Source organism: Hemitrygon akajei, chromosome 3 (assembly GCF_048418815.1).
Source record: "Hemitrygon akajei chromosome 3, sHemAka1.3, whole genome shotgun sequence".
NCBI classification, from domain to species: domain Eukaryota; kingdom Metazoa; phylum Chordata; class Chondrichthyes; order Myliobatiformes; family Dasyatidae; genus Hemitrygon; species Hemitrygon akajei.
In genome coordinates, this window is record NC_133126.1 from 65,608,605 (window position 1) to 65,630,351 (window position 21,747).

Genomic DNA, 21,747 nt, shown 5'->3' on the forward strand with positions numbered 1-21,747 from the left:
ATTCCGTGTATTGGGTTTGTGCAGACGCAGTCTTTCCATTTGTATAATAGACAACATCTCCTTGAGCCAGTGTGCAAAGGTAGGTGGAGTAGTAGATTTCCATGTCAGAAGAATAAGTTTCTTAGCCACCACCATTTCTAGATGCAGAGCAATCTGCATGTCATGCGGCAACTCAAGAGTCACTGCAGAACATCCAAAGATGGTGAGGTCGTGATTGTGCTGAATGTCTCTAGAATAGGCTTTTGAGAGCCACTCAAAAATTGCAGTTCAAAAGTTGTATAATGTAGGGCAAAACCAGAAAAGATGGGCTAGTGAGCCTTCAGCAGCGTGGCACTTGTCGCAATCAGGAGACACAGATGGGAAGATGCGATTCAGTTTTGTTTATGAATAATGCAATCAATGCATCACCTTGTACTGGATTAACCTGCAGCATTAATTAATAGAACAACAGTGAACCTGGGACATTGCCTCCTCCCAAAGTTCCGCTGATATCTCTGAGTTCAAGTCCCTAGCCCAGGCTTCCCTAATAAAATCTGTAGAAATCAAAGGAGTAAAACAATTCACAAATTTTGATATTAACTGTTTGGAGTCTGGAGGGAGCAAGAGGTTTTCAAAAATGGGATGGGTAGTGGAAATAGGCTCGAAGTGTGGGCACTTTTCCTTAACGTAGTGTGTAACTTGGAGATAGCGAAAAAAATGTGAATTTGGAAGGTTGAACGTAGTGCTTAATTGTGTGAATGATGCAAATTGGCCATCGATGTACAGATCTAAGTTTTGATAGCCCTCTCTCTCCAGATTGCAAACACCCCATCTAATTGTCCAGGCTTAAATGAGTGATTTTGACAAATAGGAGCATGTATGGAAACACTGGGAATTTGGTGAGCCACTTTTATCCGATTTAATATTCGTAAAGAATTCTTTAAGGTAAAGTTTTGTTGGATTAGCTTGTCTGTTGAGGCATAAGTGGAAAGCAGAAGAGCAGGAAGTGAAGAATATTTAACAACAGAGGCTTCCAGTTGTAGCCATGAAGGTTTTTTTTCGGTCTCAGCACCTCCACAATTCCAGTATGTAAGAGCCCTGGAGTTAGCTGCCCAATAATAGTGTTTGAAAACTGGCAGACCAAGACCACCCTTTTTAAGAGGGTTGTGTAGGTGAGCCTTAGATATCTTGTGTGATTTATAGCCCCACACAAAGGGCAATATGATAGAATCAAGTTTCTTAAAAAAGGATGCATTTAAGTATATAGGCAGGTTTTGAAAAAGATATGGAAACCTGGGTAGGGTCACCATTTTGATCGCATTTACCCGTTCAATCATGGATAAGGGCAGTATCCTCCAGGACTCGATATTTTTTCTGAGTTTTTCTAAGGATTCTGTAAAGATAAATTTGAAAAGATGCTTTGGGTTCTTAGTCAGTTTAATCCCCAAATAGGTGAAACAGTCCTTCTCTACTGTAAAAGGCAACTTTTTCAGGAAGTCTTCAGTAAATTGATCCACTAAGGGCATGAATTCGCTCTTTCCCCAATTTATGGTATAGCCAGAAATAGTCCCGAAGGAATTTATATATTCTAGTAGGATGGGAATAGAGACCACTGGGTCAGCTAGACAAACAAGGAGGTTGTCCACGTACAGGGTCACACGGGTCTTAATATTACCCAACTTAACACCTTTAATATGTGGGTGGCCCCTAATGCCAATTGCCAGGGGTTCCAGCGCAATGTTAAACAGCAGGGGGGACAATGGGTCCCCTTGGCGAACACCACATTGCAGGGAGAACAGATTGGATCTATCCCCATTTGTGAGAATGAAGGATTTTGGATTAGTATATAATATTTTAACCCATACTATAAAAGTGTCGCCGAATCCAAACCTTGTGTGTTGCAATTAGATAGGGCCACTCTATCATATTGAATGCCTTGTGGGCATCTAGAGACAGTATAGCAGCTCTATCATCTTTCCCATAATCGGCATACAAAATATTGAGAATTTTGCGGACATTACAAAAGGAGTACCTGCCCGGGATAAATCTTGTTTGGTCCCGGTGAATGATATTTGCTATATACTTACCGAGCTGATTTGCTAACACTTTTGTAATTATTTTCAGATCATAATTTAGTAGTGAAATGGGCCTATAGTTCCAGGGTCCGTTTCGCCTTTATCTTTTTTTTAATAAAACACAGATATTTGCTTCACTGAGAGAGGGTGGGAGCCTCTTGTTTTTAAAGGTATCCTGAACCATTCTCAGCAAAGTCAGTGTAAGGACATCTCAGAAGGCTTTGTAGAACTCTGGCCCGAACCCGTCTGGTCCAGTTGCCTTACCGGTGGGAAATGCTTTGATGACATCCTGTAACTCAGATAGTGAAAAATCCAAATCCAAATTCTCCCTGAAAGCTGCATCTAATTGTGGGAAGTAAAGCGGATCAAAAAACTTAACAAAATCTTCCTGTGTAGTTGTTGATTTGGAGGTGTAAATTTCTGAATAGAACTCACTAAATCGTTTGTTAATATCCTTTAATTCCGTAAGCATCAAGCCAGATTTGGATTTTATTTTGTAAATGACTCATTTTGCTTGTTCTCCTTTTAACAGCCTTGCCAATAACTTCTGTGGTTTGTTACCAAACTCAAAATGTCGCTGTTTAAGTTTAAGTAGTATGTTGTCAATTTATTCCCCTAGAATGGAGTTGTATTCCTATCTTAATTTGAGAATGTTATTATAATCTGATTGGAGCAAAGAGTTTTTGTAAGCCTGTTCAGCCGCTAGTAATTCTTTCTCAATCACTTCCAATCTACCTCGCTTAGCCCTTTTCAGTGTTGCTTCATAAGAAATAATTTGTCCTCTGATATACACTTTAAGTGTTTCCCAGAGTGTTGAGTCATTCACCTCGCCGTTGTCGTTGTTCTCAAGGAACTGCAAGATGTGCATCGTAATATATTCTTTAGATGCCTGATCCTTGAGCAAAAAGGGATTAAAGCACCAGTTATAGGCTTGCTTAGGGAGAGACAATTGAAGATTGAGATTGACAGGATGATGGTCAGATATTATTATGCTGTGATATTTGGTGTGGTCAATATTAGAGATTAATCTAGAGTCAACTAAAAAATAATCAATCCGTGTATCTGATCTGTGTACATGAGAATAAAAAGAATAATCACTGTCAGATGGGTGTTGTAGACTCCAAATATCCACCACTTTCTTCGACTTCATCAAATTGTTAAGAGTTTGCACAGCAAGAATATTGGGTGGGGTTGCAGAGGAGAGCCTATCTATATATGGGTCCAGGTAGCAATTAAAGTCACCCCCAATCAATATGTTGCTTGAATCGTTATCTGGGATCAATTCAAACACCTTACGGAAAAAAATTGGATCCTCCAAGTTCGACCTGTAAACGTTTACCAGTGTAATGGGAAGTGAATTGATATGCCCAGTTAAAATAATAAACCTGCCATTTGGATCAATTGTGGATGAATGGAAACGAAAAGGCACAGTCTTACGGAAGAGGATGGCAATACCTCTGGCTTTGGAAGTGAAAGGTGCCTGATGGACCTGTGGAATCCAATTAGCCCTGAGTTTCCTATGCTGAGTGGCTTTAATGTGAGTTTCTTGTAAGAATATAATGTCAGATTTCAGTGACTTTAAATGTGCGAAAACTTTACCTCGCTTTATTGGGTGACCTAAACCGCGCACATTCCAAGAGACCAAGGATATGGAGTCAAGAGTATTATTCATTTGTGGTACCTTTTGCATTATAATGAAACGCAAACTTAACATTCAGTCTGGCAGCCAGCAAAAACCAACAAAAAATAACATGAACAGTTAACAAATATATGAACAAATCGCCCACCCATTGCTTCCCTAAACAAAGCAGAGTTGCCCTCATCCTAATCTGGGACTGCCGGACAAAAGCGGAGAGAAACACCTCCAACTAACAGCCCCTCATTAGCACACACAGTAAAGAACAAATTGAGGATAGGAAAAAGAACTGCCATCATTAAAGTCTGCTCAGTGCACGTTTAGACTCCATTTATGTTACGAATAATAGCCTTTCAAAGTTTTTGGTCTACAAAAGTCTTGGCTTCAACTGGGTGGCGAATATTTTTACTTGCTCTTGGTGATGAACATGGAGCCTGGTCGGGAAACATAGCAAATGCCGGACCTCCTTCTCTCTCAGCAGTTGCAGCACCTCACGGAACACCTCAGCTGTTGCTCCATAACCTCCACAGTGTATTCGGGGTAGATTAAGATTCGATGACCTCCATAATCCATTGAGTGTTGCCTCCCGAGCCACAGAATCTTTTCCTTCTCCTGTGCGAAATGCACCCGTGCAATTATCATATGGGGCCTTGAGCCTTCCGGTGGTTTGAGCTGTTGTATGCGGTGCTCTCTATCGATAACAACCGGCTTGAAGTTATCATCCCCAGCAGCTTAGGGATCAGGTTAGCGACAAATTCAGTCAGCCTCCCTTTCTCCTCACCTTCTGGGATGCCAACAATCTTTATGTTATTGCGTCTGGATCTCCCTTCCAGATCTGAAAGCTTGGCCCACAGTCTTTTATTTTCTTGCTGCAGTTCGGCGACTGAAGTTTCCACGACATGATTTTCAGTGTTCAACAGTCTCTCAGTGAGCACTTGCTGGGCGGACAACAGACTCTGGAAACTGTGCTCAAACTTGTCAAACGGCGCATTGAAGGACTGCAAGAGCTTGTTTAACATTTTCTGCCAAATAAGAGGAAGCTCGTCTTCCTCTTCGGCTGACGACATTTCTGGAGAGTTCTTGCTAGCTTGGTCATGGCTAACATTAGCTGCAGCATTGGCTAGCGGGCGAGCGGCTCCCTTCCCACCTCATGCTGTTTTATTGGACTTGTTCATGTTACACTTTGGTGGCATAAAAGAGAAACAAACAACGGAGATCTTGCAACAAAAACTGAGAGTCAAGCATTCAAAAAGGCAGCTTTAACTGGTAAAGTTTAGTGTGCCATGAGGAGCTGGAAAAAACACATCTATACGGCACTCATCTCACTAGCGCCCCCCATGTTTGATTACATGTATGATAGTACAAGTGCATGGTACCACACTTCCAAAATTCAGGCCCACACAGTTATCTCCTTATATACCTCTGCACCTCCCTCTACAACTGGATCCTCATCTTCCTCATCAGGAGACCACAGTCAGTCAGGATCAATGTCAACACCCCTTCATTGCTGACAATCTGATATTTGCATTCTGTGCATCTCCAGCTCTATGGTGGTATAAGTTGTTTATCATGTGTCTATCTAAGAGTCTCCTAAATGCCACTAGCATATCTAGCTCTACCACCACCCCGGCAACATATTTCATACACTCACCGTTGGTTGTGTAAAAAAAACTGACTCTGACATCTGCCCTATACTTTCCATCAAATATATACCCTCATATATTAACCGTTTCTACCCTGGGAAAAAGGTGCTGGCTCTCCACTCTATGCTTCTTATCATTTTATACAGCAGAAGGTGAAATAAAAGATAACAAAAATAGGGAGAAAACTGCAGAGGCTCTAGCCAGGATATATTTCTGATTACCACATTACAAATGATATATGATGACAGTAGAAAAGGTCTCATTGCTGTAAATGACCTCCTTCTGTTTTATCAGTTTTCTCTCATTCTCTGACATGAGAAGTGAGATACACCACAGCTTCTTCGCAAAGTCTTTACAGTGTGCAGGAAACAACTACAGGGACTTCATAGGAGTGTGAAGCAAATGACTGCCAAGACAGCTCGTGTCATTAGGAATAAAGAAGCAATTGCAAATGAAGGAGGTTTGTAGGAGGGGGTGTCAGCAGAAAGAAAGTAGATTTAGAGAGGAGAAAGAAGTTAATAGAGGAGACTGGGAGTGGCTGTCTCCATCTCAATTGTCAAAACTGGATGGCAGACAGCATGGAAGCAGAGTCCAGACAGACAGACAGACTTTATTGAGGTGCTGAAGAGGTAGAGCCAGGATACATCAAGTAGTGCATGAAACTTATCTCCTGTGTGGGAATTCTGCTTCCAAGGGGAAGTGCAACTGAAGAGGAAGAGGAGTGAAAGAATAAATTCTGGGAGAGCTCCACCATTGACAGAACAGGAGCAGAAAGCACAAGGATTGGTGAAAGTGCTCGGGCTACAATCAGAGAGGTGAGAATGAGCAGTTCCAAAGCATTGGTAAACAGAGAAAAAGCATTGCAGGTGGACAGCATGTTTGCTCATGCCAAAGAAAGTCTTTGGTGAAGTTCAGAAAGGTATGATGGACACAGAGTTTGTTTTTGTGTCGTGTGGTGGAAACAAAGCTGAGTATGGTATAACAAACAGGATGTTGGATAATGAGCATGTTTTAAACTGATATATGACAAGATCCAAAAGATTGCAGGATTCGAGTTATGATTAAGAATCAGTTTTGCAAAACTTTTAAAAACTGATTAATCATTTTCTTTCTGTCTGTACTGTTAAGTCACACTTCAGACAGTTGCTTGAGGGACCTTTATGTATTCCTTAGCAAACTGCCAAAATCAATATACTGAGGATATTGTGGGTAACAGTAAAAGAAAGAAATTTACCTTTGTAAACAGGAGGGGCATCAATTATTGATTATGCTTGAGCCTGAAGCACAAAATCTATTAATGATCCTTCCAGCTCATACAGAACTTCCCAATGCCACAGAGAAAAATGGATAGCCTTTGCAGTGTACATTCCTCTCTCTTTACAATAAATGAGCACTGAACAAGAATGAACATACAAAATCCATCTCCTTTCTTCCCCACATTCTTCACACACTGTGAAGCTTTCGATAACTTCATCTTCTTTTTAAAACATGCAGATGACTACATGCAGTACAAGAACAAGCACATTCTTCCTTTTGTACAGAGCAAATTAATTTGTTTCCTATTTCCTATCAAAGGGAAAATTGATATTACAAACACTCTCATACACAATTTGATAAGCAAGCATTACCAGGAAATGTCCATATTAAATATATAGGTCCTTTTCACATCACATAGAAGAGTGATGATAGGCATTATCCTGATCCTGATGTTGTCCATTTGGCTGGTAACCCACTCAACGGTTCTAGACAAAAATCCTCATCTATGTGGGGAGCTGTGTCCGACATGCCTGTGGATCCTATGCTGGAAGGACGGCCTACAGTGGGTGGATTTCTCCACAGGCATGTGTATATGAAAACGAATAGCCTTCTTTTGTATTGAGAAGTCTCTATGGCCCCCAGTACCAGCTTGAAATTTGCTGAAGACATGTAAATTCATAATAACAGGCTTTTCAGGTTCTGCACTCTGGCTCCACACTCTGTGCTGGATCATCTGGCCAACCATAATGTGTGCATCAGGCTATGTCTTCATCAGCTACAGCTCAGGCTTATCACTCCCAAATTTATCAGCAAGTTCCAAGACCTGGCCTCTGTACCTCTCCTTGTAACTGGATCCTTGATTTCCTTATCAGGAGACCTCAATCAGTACAGACTGGTAACAACACAGCAGCACAAAAAGGCTATAAGCTTAGCTTCTTCTCTTCCCTGTGGCTAAGCACTAACTCAATATCGTCTATAAATACACAGATAACACCACTATTTTTGGCTGGATCATGGGTGCTGATGAATCAACACACAAGAGAGAGACGAAACATCTTATTGAATTGTGCCACAATTTCAACAATATCCACAAGACTAGTGAGCTAATTATTGACTTCAGAAAAGGGAAGTTAGGAGACTGTGCTCCAGTTCTCATTGATGGATCAGAGGTGGAGAGATTAAGCAGCTTCAAATTGCTGGTGTTAACATCTCAGATGACTTGTCTCGGGCCCAACTCATAGAAGCAATCATGAAGAAACCATGCCAGTGACTTTTTTTTTTAAAAGCTTAAGGATTTTGGGCCTGTCACCAAATACTCAAACAAACTTCCTCAGATGTACTGTTGAAAATATCTTGACTTGGTGCATCATGGCCTGGGACAGCAGTTCCAACATATTGGAATGCTAGAGGCTGCAGAGAGTAGTGGACACAGCCCAGTCCATTAGAGACACAGCCCTCCCCATCACTGACAGCATCAACAGGAAGCACTGCCTCAAGAAACTGGCATCTATTGTATCTGAAGTATTATACTTGTGTACAGGAAATGGCATTAAACAATCTTGAATCTTGAATCATGAATTATGAATTATCCATCCTGGCCATGCTTTCTTCTCATTGCTACCAACCATCAGGGGTACAGAAGCCTGAAATCCCATACCACCAGGTTCAGGAACAGCTAGTTTTCTGCAATAATCAGGTTCTTGAACCAACCAGCACAACCTTAACCCAACCTCAACAATGAACCATAACTGATCACCTTTTGCACTACAGTGAATATGTCTCTAATTGTATCTTTTTTTGCACAACTGTCATGTTTTTGCACACTTCTCTCTTAATTTCCTATATAATTTCTATGCCTGTGATACACTCATAGTATAATATATTATACATGAACATTATACATCTAATTTCTTTGTTGCCCTCTCAAATAACACAATCAGATTTGTGAGACATGATCTCCCCTACACAAAGCCATGCTAACCCCTCCTAATCAATTCTAATCTTCCAGATGGACATAAATTCTGTCCCCCAGAACCTTCTCCAATGACTTCCCTTCAACTGATGGCTCACTGGCTTGTAGTTTCCAGGCTTATACCTGCTGCCCTTTTTCAATAATGGGATAAGAGTAATAGTTTTTGCTGAGGTCTAAGGATATTGCAATGAGACTTTCTAGTGGAGAGAAATGATATGCCTCTTTGAAACTGATTTAATTGGCTTTGGCAAAACTCCAGGAATGAGCCTGATATATGTGTTCTCTTCATAGCAGATTACTGGAATGAAGAATACTATTTCTTTGTTGGGCCAATTCCCCCAACGTTAACTATTCAACTATTAAGCTGAAAAAAGTACACATCACACTGAGACACAGAAGCATTAAGTTCATTTATTATAACAACATGAAGATTAGAAGATTTACTTGGGACTTATTCTACTTAAACTATTCACATGAAGAACTTATTTTATGTAAAATAATTAAACTCACATTTCAAAAAGACAATCAGCTGAATAATATCTTCAGAAATATATCTCCAGCAAAATACTTTCTCCTTTGGATTAAATTTAAAAAGTAGAAACATACGTAAGGCTCTTTATTGGTTCAATATTAATTTTTGTACGACAGTCACACAAGAAGAAAAGGGATAAGAAAACTCTTAAGCCTATTTTATATATCCCGAACAGAATTCAGCCCTGCATTTTTCCTAAGCAAAATCCAGCTGTTCCTTAAATAATCTCAGAAACCTTGACAGTAAACTCATTTCCTGACCACCTAGTACACATTTTTGTCAACTACAAGGTAAAGAAACGTTACCTGTTATCTGCCCTGACTTGTTTTTCATAACCTTGGAAAAATATGTTTTTCACTCAACTGGGCATAACAGCCACATGACAACGGAATTCTTAATACTTGTTTAGTAAATATTAACCTGAAAGAAATTAGACCTTCTGTATCAGGTGCATTTGCCAGCTGAGGCCACATGATGGTGCTGAAAACATAAGTTTTCCTTGCACTGCAGCTCTAGCTTATGCATCCTTCAGCAGTAGAAATTGATATTCTGCAGAATTTATATCACAGAGTCTACTTGTGATACAAAACTGTTACATAATGCTTTGTGCACACGTGTTTTAGAAATCCTTCAGTGTTCAAATCAGAAATTAAGATATAACCTGCTAAATAAAAGCTAAAAAAAAAGTATCCATTAACATCCTGCCCAAAACAACCGGGTGAAGAATAATTATTGATATTCTTACTTGGTTAGGCTTATCTCACTAACAGACACATACACAGACTGACATAGAACTGACAATTCTCGTGTAAAATGATGCTGGTACAATGGTAGTAAAGCCTGTAAAGATGAAATGAAGTTACACTGTAGGGCACTGTTTTTTTTTGTTTTCTTATTCCAATAAAAGCAATAGAAAGAGCATTGCACTTTGCATAACCAGAAATGGCACGACAGAGATGAATGGGTCAAAAATGAAAGAGATAATTTGTCAGCAGTAATACTTATTCACCAGAGAGCCCATAAAAGTTCACAAGAACAAATGGAATGAAAGTACTTAATCTGAGAAGAAAAATGACTGCCTTACCTCAATTTTTTCCCACACAATGCTGTTATTCTGCTTCTGCTGAATATCTTCCTGCAGCTGTTGAATTAGACTTGTTTTAGAAGAAGCACCATTCAAGGCATTTTTTGGCATCTTTGTTAACCAATGTTGTGAGGGCTGGCGTATAGTGTGGTGCTTAGCACTTGCTTCTGGTACCAATGGCTCATCATCTGACAGGATGTCGCTAAGTGGGCCTGATTCAATGCTGTCCTCTAAGGAAGGAGCTATATCACTTGAGGAAGTTGGAGAAATAGTTCCAGCTACAGGCACCCATTTTCTGTTCTCCCTTCCAACTGGAATTGATGGATTTACCTCAGTCACTGAGTTCGCTTCTGAAAGCTCCCAATCATCAATGTTCTGAAGGGCTTCACCTTCAGGTGAATGTGACAACAGCTTTGTCAAGTTCTCCAGCTTTAAAGCCAACACTTCAGTTTCTTTCAGGTGGGATGGAAGAGCTAGATACTCACTTGATCCAAACCAAGTGTCAAGTTTATCATTCTCAGCCATTTGACTTTGATTTGAGGTGTTCTCTGTCTGAGTTTCCTGTTGTAGCAAAGATAAAGCGGGGCTACAACAAGTAGAATCTGCCCTGACTGCACTATCTGAAGATTGAAGAGGGAACTTCGAGGGTATTGCTTCATACAAACTTTGTCTCATGGGTGACTTACTTTTAATTGTTTTCCCAATCTCCTGATTCTGACACCTGAAGGACTCACAAGCAGATTCATTACTGTCCTTGCAATTATCAGTCAATGTATCTGAATTCAGGGGTTCTGAAATATTATTATTTTCACCAGCTATAGTTTTGATATGTGGAGCACAGCATGATTGGAAATTTTTTGTTGTAAATGTGTCTTCTGGTTGCTTTTGATATAAGGAGGTCTGATCAGATGAAACAGAAATGTCGTTCTGTTGTTTGTGCACAGGAGAACTGATATTTTGAGATAAAGGTTTGCTGGATTGTTGTCTGGGCCTTCTCAAAGATATATTGTTGGATTGCCTGAGATCATGAAGGTCACATGATTTACTAACTGGTGAAGGCTTTCTTTGATGCTGGACGTGCACTTTATTTGGGCTTAAAGGGGGCTTTCGTAAATTACATTGCAAATGCAAACTCGGGTATCCATTTTCTGTGCCACCTGCTTTGCTTAATTCATCATATGAGTGACTGACAGCAGCACTGGAAATACTTGGATAGGAAGAAGGCAAATCCAGACGAAGTTTGGACCTGTCTGGGTGATCAAGAAGGGTAGGTGTACTCCTGCTTATTTCCGCTTTGTGAGAGAGATCAGAAGCTAAAATTCTGCAGCAACTAACCTCCAAGTCATCTTTAGAAATTTCATCTAGATACAAAGCTCTCTTAGGTAAGGAAGGTTGTGTTGGGGAATCCTCATTATAGTTGAAACAATCTTTAATTGTTCTTTTTGGTGTTGCATTTTCACACTGGATACTGTTTGCACTGGAAGAACGCATTTGGATAACACTCTTTGTCTCCAAATCATCTACAATATTATCTGAGATTATCTTGGAGTTCTTACTAATTCCAGTTTGGATTGTTGTACACTCTGCAGGTGGAGTCTGCGACAAAGCTGGATGATTTTTTGATACAGGTGATGTTTTGGAGTTTGCTGCATTGTTCTTGTCCTGTCCTGGAGCTTGGTGATCTGTGATGGTCAGCTGATGTTCATCAGCATTTGCTTCCTCACAATTCGGAGTAGAATTATCATTTGCAACAGAAATCAAATCCAACTCTGCAATGCCACTTTTCGGATCCGAATTCCAAGGTCCAAAAGGTTTCGACTTAGTCTTGGACGTTGAACTCGAAGTCATGTTGGCCTCTGAGTCACAGGGCACGTCTTCACTAGGACTATAGTCAGATAGTTCAAAGGCAGTGATACCACAATCCAAAGAAAAATAGTCTTTTGAACATTTAATGGTCAGCTGGCCTGCATCATCAACTTCAGTCAGTGAGTCCAGGCAGGTCTGTAAACACAGAACAATCTGTAAACAAATGCACAATCAGTACCCTTTGATTTTATATCTAAGTCACAGAGTGCGATGAAAACAGAAAAAAAAATGAGAAGGCTTGGTGCCTTAAAAAGTTGTAGAAAACCACATAACATATAAATAGGAATTTAAAAACTGATATCTGGCCACTCAAACACAGACCATAAAGGTGTATCTAAATCATGTGACAACTACATTTTCAATTACACCATGCCCTCTTAGGAATATGAGGAAAATGTTTAAAATGTGAAGCTTTTGTCACCTCAGCAAAATGAATAAGACCTGGATCACAATTTATTACTAAGTTTAATGATACCAACTAGAATTAACCTTTGATAGCAATCAAAGTTAAGAGAATTTGCAGCCAGAGACAGAACAGCAGCCCTCGCTACTGTGCTCAAAGGAAGATCCTGAGAAGGTTTCAGGAATGTCTGTAAAAGGAGCTTCTGCTTTGATGACACCTGTATGAAGCAGCTGTAATATCACACGGTCATCCTAGCAGCCAATCACAGAATGGAATTATCAGAGGCATCATACCAGGAAGCAAAACATTGAGCATAACTGAAATGCTTCAACTGTTCCTGCAGCACAAACATTCAAGTTCTTTAAAACTCCACCTCTAATAGTTGCTGAGTTATCCATCACCATTTATGACTAGATGTGAGAATATGGCACAGCTGAGAATGGACAGCTCAGTTGACCACATTGCTTTTTATATGCTGTTCAGCACACATAGCATCCTGTGTTGCAACTACATGAGGTTGACACTCCACTTTTAGGTGTGGTTGTGGTATTCCCCAAATGCTCTCCTCACTCCCCATTGAACCAAGGATGATCCCCTAGTTTGATTTCAATGTCTCATCCCTGACTTCTCAAGGGCATGGTAAATAAATGCTGGCTTTGCCACAGAAATCCTACAGAACAAGAAATATCTTTAAAAAGTCATTCTTTAGGTGCCTGGAAAGCAGTGTGGATGAGTTGGAAAGCATTTAATTGAGTCCCAGTGGTTCAAATCACCATGGCTGCAGCTGACTCTGGAGCATGGAAAATCATTCAGTGGAATGATTTCCCACTAGGGTTTTCTCCTCTTGCTTTTTAAAGTAACCAATACCACATAGGTGAGATCTTCTCTGCAGTGAACTAATGGCAGTAGCTTCATTGAAAAACACATATTTTGATACCGAACTTCTGCAATCTTAATCATATGCTTTTGAATCTCATTGCCAAGTGTATCTATACAAAGATTAAGACATTTATTTGCAATCAAGCAAAATCTAGAGTTTTCCATTCTTTAGCTACTGTATTTTTTTCTCTCTCAGGCTTTCTTAAACTGCTTTGAGTAAATTAATTACAATCAGTTATCTGATTTATATAAGTGTGTAACATATTTAACTAATTTACCATCACTGATTGGATGTATATGTTTATAATGAGCAGTAGATTTTCTTTGTAGAGTGTGTTATACAAGATGCAAGATTTACAGAGTACAGTGATAAAAGAGAAAAACGCATATACCTCATGTCTGTATTAAAATTCACAGTGCTTCATGTCTTTCACTTTTCAGTTTAAGATAACCATTGCTGAATTTGTGATTTATTTTTTGTTCCTGAGTTCTTCATCCTAATTCTTATATACATCTTCTTCGCCTTGTCATCAAATTTCTGAATGGTCCATGATCCCATGAACACTATCTCATTATTCCTCTTTCACAAAATTTATTTATTTATCTAGCTATCTAGTTATTTATTTATTTTGTGAGTTATAGTATTTTTTATGTCTTGCACTGTACTGCTGACCCAAAACAACAAATTTCATGACATACAGTAAGTCAATTATAATAATTCTGATTCGAATATATTGTCACAAAATATATGAAGCTGTTACTTCATGACAGAAACAGTAAAAATATCTATTAAGGAATATATGCACTCAGTTGGAACTCCTGTATATCTGCTCATTAAAGTAAGTATCTAATCAGACAATCATGTGACAACAACTCAATGCTTAAAAGCATGCAGACATGGTCAAGAGGTTCAGTTATTGTTCAGACCAAACATCAGAATGGGAAAAAATGTGACCTAAGTGACTTTGACCATGGAATAATTGGTGGTGCCAGATGGGGTGGTTTGAGTATCTCAGTAACTGCTGATGTCCTGGGATTTTCATGCACTAAAATTGACAGAGAATGTTGCAAAAAAACAAAAAAAATCCAGTGAACAGTAGTTCTGTTGGAAAAAGAATCCTTGTCAATGAGAGAGGTCAGAGGAAAATGGACAGGCTGGTTCAAGCTGACAAGAAGGTGACAATAACTCAAATACTCACACATTACAACAGCGATGTGCAGCAGACCATCACTGAATGCAAAACATGTCGACATTTGAAGTGGATGGGATAAGCCCCAGAAGACTACAAACAGACACTCACTTTATTAGGTAACTCCTGTACTTAATAAAGTGGCCTCTAAGTGTATTTAAGTAAGTTTAGGTCCATTAGCCTGACTTCCTTAATGGGAAAAATGCTTAACAAAATAATTAGAGCCGTAATACTTGATCACTTATACTGAGAACATCACTTAACCAATGGATCATTTTGCTTCAGAAAACTGAGTCTTCTCCTTCAAATTCAATTAAACTTCTTGAGGAAGTCATCAAAACAGTGGACATGCTGCACCTGGTAGGCAATTCGCAGATCAGGCAACAGCCTCATAAATTTCCCCACATCTTTTTTTACTGCAATTGCATCTTTCTCATCAGATGGCAAACAAACCTATACCTAATCTCAGACCTAAACATGAAAAAATTCCCAATAATATTTCCTCAAGGATATGTGCAATCTTCTGCATTGAAATGAAAACTTGCAGAAACCTGTGGGGAGAAAGCCATGCATAAATTTTGTACTTAATGAAAGACAAGTTGCCAGTGGTGTTTTGTGGGGATTGATTCCTTGCTAATTTATGCCTCTCAAAAACTGATTCACTGGATTTGATCCATAGCTATTTCTCAGTACTTAGTCAGTCCTTTGCTGTTGGTAACAAATATTAATGATTTAGTCTTAACTGTAAAGGTCATGATGAAAAGTTTGCAAATGATATAAAAAAACAAGGTCAAGAGAAGAAAAGCTTCAGACTGCAGGAAGATATTGATGTGCTGGTCAGTTGGGCAGGAAGTCGGCAAATGAATTCAATATATGTTTAATTTATCTGGATGGTGCAAAAGTGAACAGAATATATAATAAATGGGAGCATATTGGATGGGGCAGAGGACTTGATGGATCTTGTATATCCACGGAGACTGAAATCTAGCAGGCCCAGCAGTTACGACTGTTAAAATGTCACATGGGATCCTTTTTTTTATTAGCCAAAGTATTAAATATACCTGCAGGGAGATTGTGCTAGAATCGCATAGAACATAAGTTAGGCCACAGTTCGAGTACAGGTATGGTCACCATGTGATAGGAAAAATGTGTTTGCACTGCAGAAGGTGTGGAGGGAATTCATGAGGATGTTGTCAGGGCTGGAAAAGTTTATCAATGTCCAAATATTGGATAACTTGGGGAGCTTTGTTTTTATCACAAGCCAAGAAAGGAGATTTAATAGGTGTTTAAGTCAAGAGGTGTCTAAAAAGAGTAAATAGAAGAGAACTAATTCCCTTGGCTGGGGAACTCGGGGAGGTGAGGACGTTGGGGGTGGTGGTTAGAATTTGATGGAAATTACATAATTAGTGAAAGGATGAGGAGATGAGGAAAACTTTTTTCACTCATAGAAGCAGAAGCAGAAGCACTCATCTTCACATCTCAATTAACTTGGAAGAATTGTGATCCACTGGCCATTAGGATTAGGCACTGATATGGCAAATGTTCTCTTTCTGCACTATAAATATCATATTATTCCATGATTTTCAGCAGAATATTTTTAAAAATCAATTGAAAAATTTCCCAGCTTGATTCCGTATTGAGTGTGCTAATAAGTAATTTTGAAGTTCAGAAGTTCAAAATCAATTTATCATCAATAGATAATTTCAATAGTACAATACAATTTCAAGAACAATTATGCATAAACAAAGATTGACAAACAAACAATGTGCAAAAGAACACCAACTATAAATAAAAATAATACTGAGGACACGAGTTGTAAAGTGAGTCTGTAGGTCATAGAATTAGTTCAGAGTAGTGGCAAATGAAGTTGTCCAAGCCTGATGGTTGTCAGGTTACCGTACCAGGCTGTGATGCAACCAGTTAAGATATTCTTCATTGGCATGTATAGAAGTTTGTCAACGTTTCTGAGGACATGCCGAATCTATGCAAACTTCTAATTATTCAATAATCAATACTACTGATTAATTTGATTGAGTTTTTCCAAGATATAGCAAAGTATAAAGATAATGGCATTGTAGTGGATTGGTATGGAAGGGTGTTTAATGGACAGCATATACAAAGTGGGTTAAAATGCCTATTTTGTGCTCTATGACTCTGTAACGATTATAATCAACACATCTTCAAAAATAATTACTTTAACAGTCATTTGGAAACACCAAGGTGCTGATGCAGTTTACAGTCAAGTCTGTCACAACGGAAGTTGCTTGAGAACAGGTTACAACGGAAATAAAACTGTGTAGACTCTTAAGGAACGCGCATAGGTGGGCAATGATGGCACAGGGCAGAGTTCCTCATAAATGGGCATCCTCCCTCTGTGTATCCCTGATGTAATCCTGTCTTTCAGCTTTCTGCGAGCAAAAAGTAATTTCATGGAAAATTTATATACTGCATACTTACTGGAGGTCATAAACTTCAACACTAAATAGCCTTGCAGCAGTGTGAAGCAAAAACATAACAAACAAAAAAAAATGCTGGATTGACAAAAGCTATAAAAGAGATGGAGATACAAAACAGGTCAGACAATGTTATGAACTAGTGGTTCAGTTTGATGATGGTTAATTGACTTTTTCTCTCTCCACAGTTGATATTTAATTTGCTGAAATTTCCAACATTTTCTGAGCATTTCAGAATTTCAGTATCTACCATATATTTTGTCTTTTGAAGTGATGTAAAGCTAACTGAGTAACATTAACTCGTAGCACAATGCAAATCTGTTGCTATCAAAACAAGGCAGTGCAATGTTATGGAATTTCCTTGCTTAGTCTCATTGCCTGGTCCTGCACCATTAACATTCTGGACCAGCCATGTAAGTACAACGGTTGCAAGTGTAGGCCAGAAACTGAGTACCCTGAGTACTGTGAATCACTCAGTTCCTGGCATGCCAAAACCATCTGCATGGCACAAGTCAAGAACACAATGGAATACTTTCAACTTGCCTGGATGAGTGCTGCACCAACATCACTCAAGAAAATGAAGGAGTCATCAGTAGTAATATTCACCTTTACCATTAGTGGGTCAGGTAATTCACCTATTGTGCAAGCTGCCTAATGTTTTGTTGATTAATAATCCAATATTTAATTTTTCAAGTTAAGATGTTACATGTCTGCTGGAAAAAATAGTGTTCTGAAGATCTCCTAAAGCATAGGTAATGTGTTATAAATTCCAACACAACAAATAGTCTGCAATATCATTTCCTTGATGTGATGATTTGGTTTATTGCGGATTTATACTAAACACTTTCTAGCTGCATGTTTCATTATATCCATAACTCAAATCTCAAGTAAAACTGACAGCAAAAACTTCAATCTCTTTCTCTAGTACAGTAAGTAAAAACTTCCTAATTAGACTAAAACTGGAATTAAATAAATGAATGCTCACAAAAAAAATACCTCTTTTCTGTCTTCACTGAAAGCCTGAAGAATGTCAGTCTGCCTCGTATAGTTTCCGTTCGAATCCTGAAGACCTTGTAAGATTCTTTCACGGAGTACAAGGACGGAAACACGCAGCTGATGCCACAGAAGCTGAACTGTATGGATGTCCACCAGAATATTGACTGAGTAAGATAGAAGCTTCAGTGAAATTTCCGTCTCTAGCAGGGCATGGATGAGCTCCACATGATCAGAAATATCTTCACAAATATCCTGCAGGGATGGAAAGAAAATAAGTTACAGTATCATTTATCCTAATCATGGAATTTTTTTGCATGGATCCACTTACTGTTCATGATCATTGCATAGACAACACTTTCATTGACTTTGATTCAATACTGTGCATCAAATTATTTGGAGTGTCATGTGGCACTCTGACCAACTTTGAATGTTTAGAGTGAACATCAGCTCAGTGATTTAAACCTAAAGCTAGGAAGCATTCATATTATTTGACTTTTGTATTTCAGAAATACCAAGAATATACAGTAAATTATGCACAGGGTGATAGCGTCGTAAAGAAAGCTCTTCACACATTGGCTTTCATATATCAAAGTATTGAGTACAGGAGATGGGAGGTCATGTTGAAGTTGTGTAAGACATTGGTGAGGACTAATTTGGAGTATCGTGTCCAGTTTTAGTCCCCTAACTAGGGAAGATATAAATGAGGTTCAAAGAGTACAGAGCAAATTTACAAGAATGTTGCTGGGAACCTGAGTTACATGAATAGGTTAGGACTTTATTCCTTGGAATGTAAAAGATTGAGAGGAGATTTGTTAGAGGTATTCAAAATTATGAGGGGTATAGATAGGATAAATGCAACCAGGTTTTTTACACAGAGGTTCAGTGGGACTAAAGGTCATGGGTTGAGGTGAAAGGTGAAAAGTTGAAGGGGAAAATGAGGGGAAACTTCTTCACTCAGAGGGTCATGAGAATGTGGAACAAACTGCCAGCGCAAATGGTGCATGTGAACTCGATTTCAACATTTAAGAGAAGTTTAAGTAGGCACACGGGTGGTAGGGGTATGGAGGGTATGGTCCCAGTGCTGCTTGATGAGAGTTTAAATAGCATTGAACAGATGGGCCCAAGGGCCTTTCTGTGCTGTACTTCTCTATGTCTCTAAATTCAAAACAATGAAAAGATTGTTTTCCACAAATATAAGGAACACTATTGCCTAGAAATTCACTCTGGATTAGTAGCACAAAATTATATTTCAGAAGCTGACGACAATAGGTTATAGAGTAAGAGATCACAACAGCACAGAACAGACCCTGTGGCCCACCTGGTCTGAGCCAAACTGTTACTCTGCCTCGTCCATCAGTCTATGCAATGCTTGCTGTTGCCAGCCAGAAATTAATTCATAGATATATATTTCTCATTTTCCAAATTGTCTTCCTTGAATTAAAAAAATAGAAGCTACCAATGATAAAAATACAGGAGACAGATGACAGGGATGAACTGCATCTTTGCAGGTGATGTTGCAGGCTGCTGCAGTGCAGCTTAATGGCTTCAGATTAAATATACTTTAAAGAAACTTTATTAAATGCAAACACATGCAGGTGATTATGGACATGACTTTGACAGATATTGTTGCGTACAAAAGCCTAATAGAATACTTAGACCCCCAAGTTATCCATTATACAAAGGACTGAAATGTTTCCTGGCACACAGCATAAAAAAAGATTGTTCCAACTCTGCAAAATGACAGAACTTTGATTTGTACACTTATAAGTGGAAAATGTAAAGATGCCAAATACCAAGATCACAAGACAATGGCTTTTATATATACATAGACATACAGTATTTGCGGAGATGTATCTGTGCCAGAAAGAACATAAGACCATAAGCCATTGGAGCAGAATTAGGCCATTCAGCCCATTGAGTCCACTCCACCATTTCATCATGGCTGATCCCAGATCCCACTCAACCCCATACACCTGCCTTCTCACTATAACCTTTGATGCACTGACCAATCAGGAAACTGTCAACTTCTGCCTTAAAATACCCATGGACTTGGCCTCCACCACAGTCTGTGGCAGAGCATTCCACAGATTCTCTACTCCCTGGCTAAAGGATTCTCTGTTCTAAAGGGTCACTCCTCAATTTTGAGGTTCTGCCCTCTAGTTCTGGATACCTCCACCATAGGAAATATCCTTTCCACTTCCACCCAATCTAGACCTTTCAACATTTGATAGATTTCAATGAGATCCCCCCACATTCTTCTAAATTCCAGTGAGTAGAGGCCCAAAACTGCCAAATGCTTCTCATATGTTAACCCCTTCATTCCCAGAATCATCCTCATGAACCTCCTCTGGACTCTCTCCAATGATAATACTCTGTGCGGCCTGACTAGTGTCTTATAAAGGCTCAGCATTATCTCCTTGCTTTTATATCCTATTCCCTGTGAAATAAATGCCAACATTGCATTTGTTTTCTTTACTGCAGACTCAACCTGTAAATTAACCCTCTGGGAGTCTTGCACGAGGACTCCTAAGTCCCTCTGCACCTCTGATGTTTGAACCTTTTCACCATTTAGATAACAGTCTGCACTATTGTTCCTTTTACCAAAATGCATTGTCATATATTTCCCAACACTGTATTCCATCTGCCACTGTTTTGCCCATTCTTCCAATTTGTCTAAATTCTGCTGCAATCTCATTGCTTCCTCAGCACTACCTAACCCTCCACCTACCTTCATATCATCCACAAACTTTGCCACAAAGCCATCAATTTCATTATCCAAATCTCTGACAAACAAAGTGAAAAGTAGCAGTCCAAATACTGATCCCTGAGGAACACCAATAGTCACTGGCTGCCAACCAGAAAAGGCCCCTTTTATTCCCACTCGCTGCCTCTTGCCTGTCAGCCATTACTCTATCCATGCAAGTATCTTTCTTGTAATGCCTTAGGATTTTATCTTGTTAAGCAGCCTCATGCAACACCTTATCAAATGTCTTCTGAAAATCCAAATAGGTGACATACACTGCCTCTCCTTTGTCCACCGTTTGTTACTTCCTTGAAAAACTCAAACAGATATGACAGGCAAGATTTCCCTTTACAGAAACAATGCTGCCTTTGACTTATTGTATCATTATTCTCCAAATACCTTGAAACCTCATCCTTAAAGGAGCAAGTGTTCAAGGAACTGCTGTATATTTGGGTGCATAAGTCCCCAGGGCTTGATGGGATCTATCCCAGTATGCTATCAAAGTAATTGAGGAGATTGCTGCTGCTCCAACAGAGATTTTTGCACTTTCATCTGTCATGGATGAGGTACCAGAAGTCTGGCAGATTTCTAACGTTCTTCCTTTATTCAAAAAGGTTGGTACAGTTGAGCCTCTAACATCAGAGCTAGGGAAATTATTGAAAAAATATTCTAATAATCTCACTTTTAGATTTAGGTTTGTTTATTAATCATGTGTACATCGAAAAATAGTGTGAAATGCTTTGTTTGCGTTAACATTAATATAATGTTAACATAATGTGAGGATATGCGGAGGGCATCCCACAAATATCGCCACATATTCTGGCACCAAAATTGAGCGTCCACGATGTTCAGCAGAACAACACTCAGCCAAAATTCAACAAGCAAAGGAACCCCTTCCCCACCAACACACACACACACACACACCTCCCGCCCCCCCCCCCCCCGCCCCGGGGCAGGCCACCTCCAAGGTTCCAATTTTCAGAATGTGGTCCCCGACCCACAGATATCAGGCCTCCAGCCACAAGATTTGCCAATCTAG

The 21,747-nt window shown here is 39.3% G+C and overlaps 1 protein-coding gene across 7 annotated transcripts in view; it reads right to left on the reverse strand.

Annotated features, from left to right (window-relative positions):
• Positions 1-21,747, reverse strand: part of akap6 (A kinase (PRKA) anchor protein 6) — a 404,269-nt gene that overhangs the window by 265,848 nt on the left and 116,674 nt on the right. For all 7 annotated transcript variants that reach the window (XM_073040038.1, XM_073040040.1, XM_073040039.1 and 4 more), the window contains 2 exons: positions 17,966-18,217; positions 10,179-12,179 (listed from right to left, as the gene is read on the reverse strand). In XM_073040038.1, the coding sequence (XP_072896139.1) occupies positions 10,179-12,179; positions 17,966-18,217 (2,253 nt within the window). The remainder of the gene's footprint in view (positions 1-10,178; positions 12,180-17,965; positions 18,218-21,747) is intronic.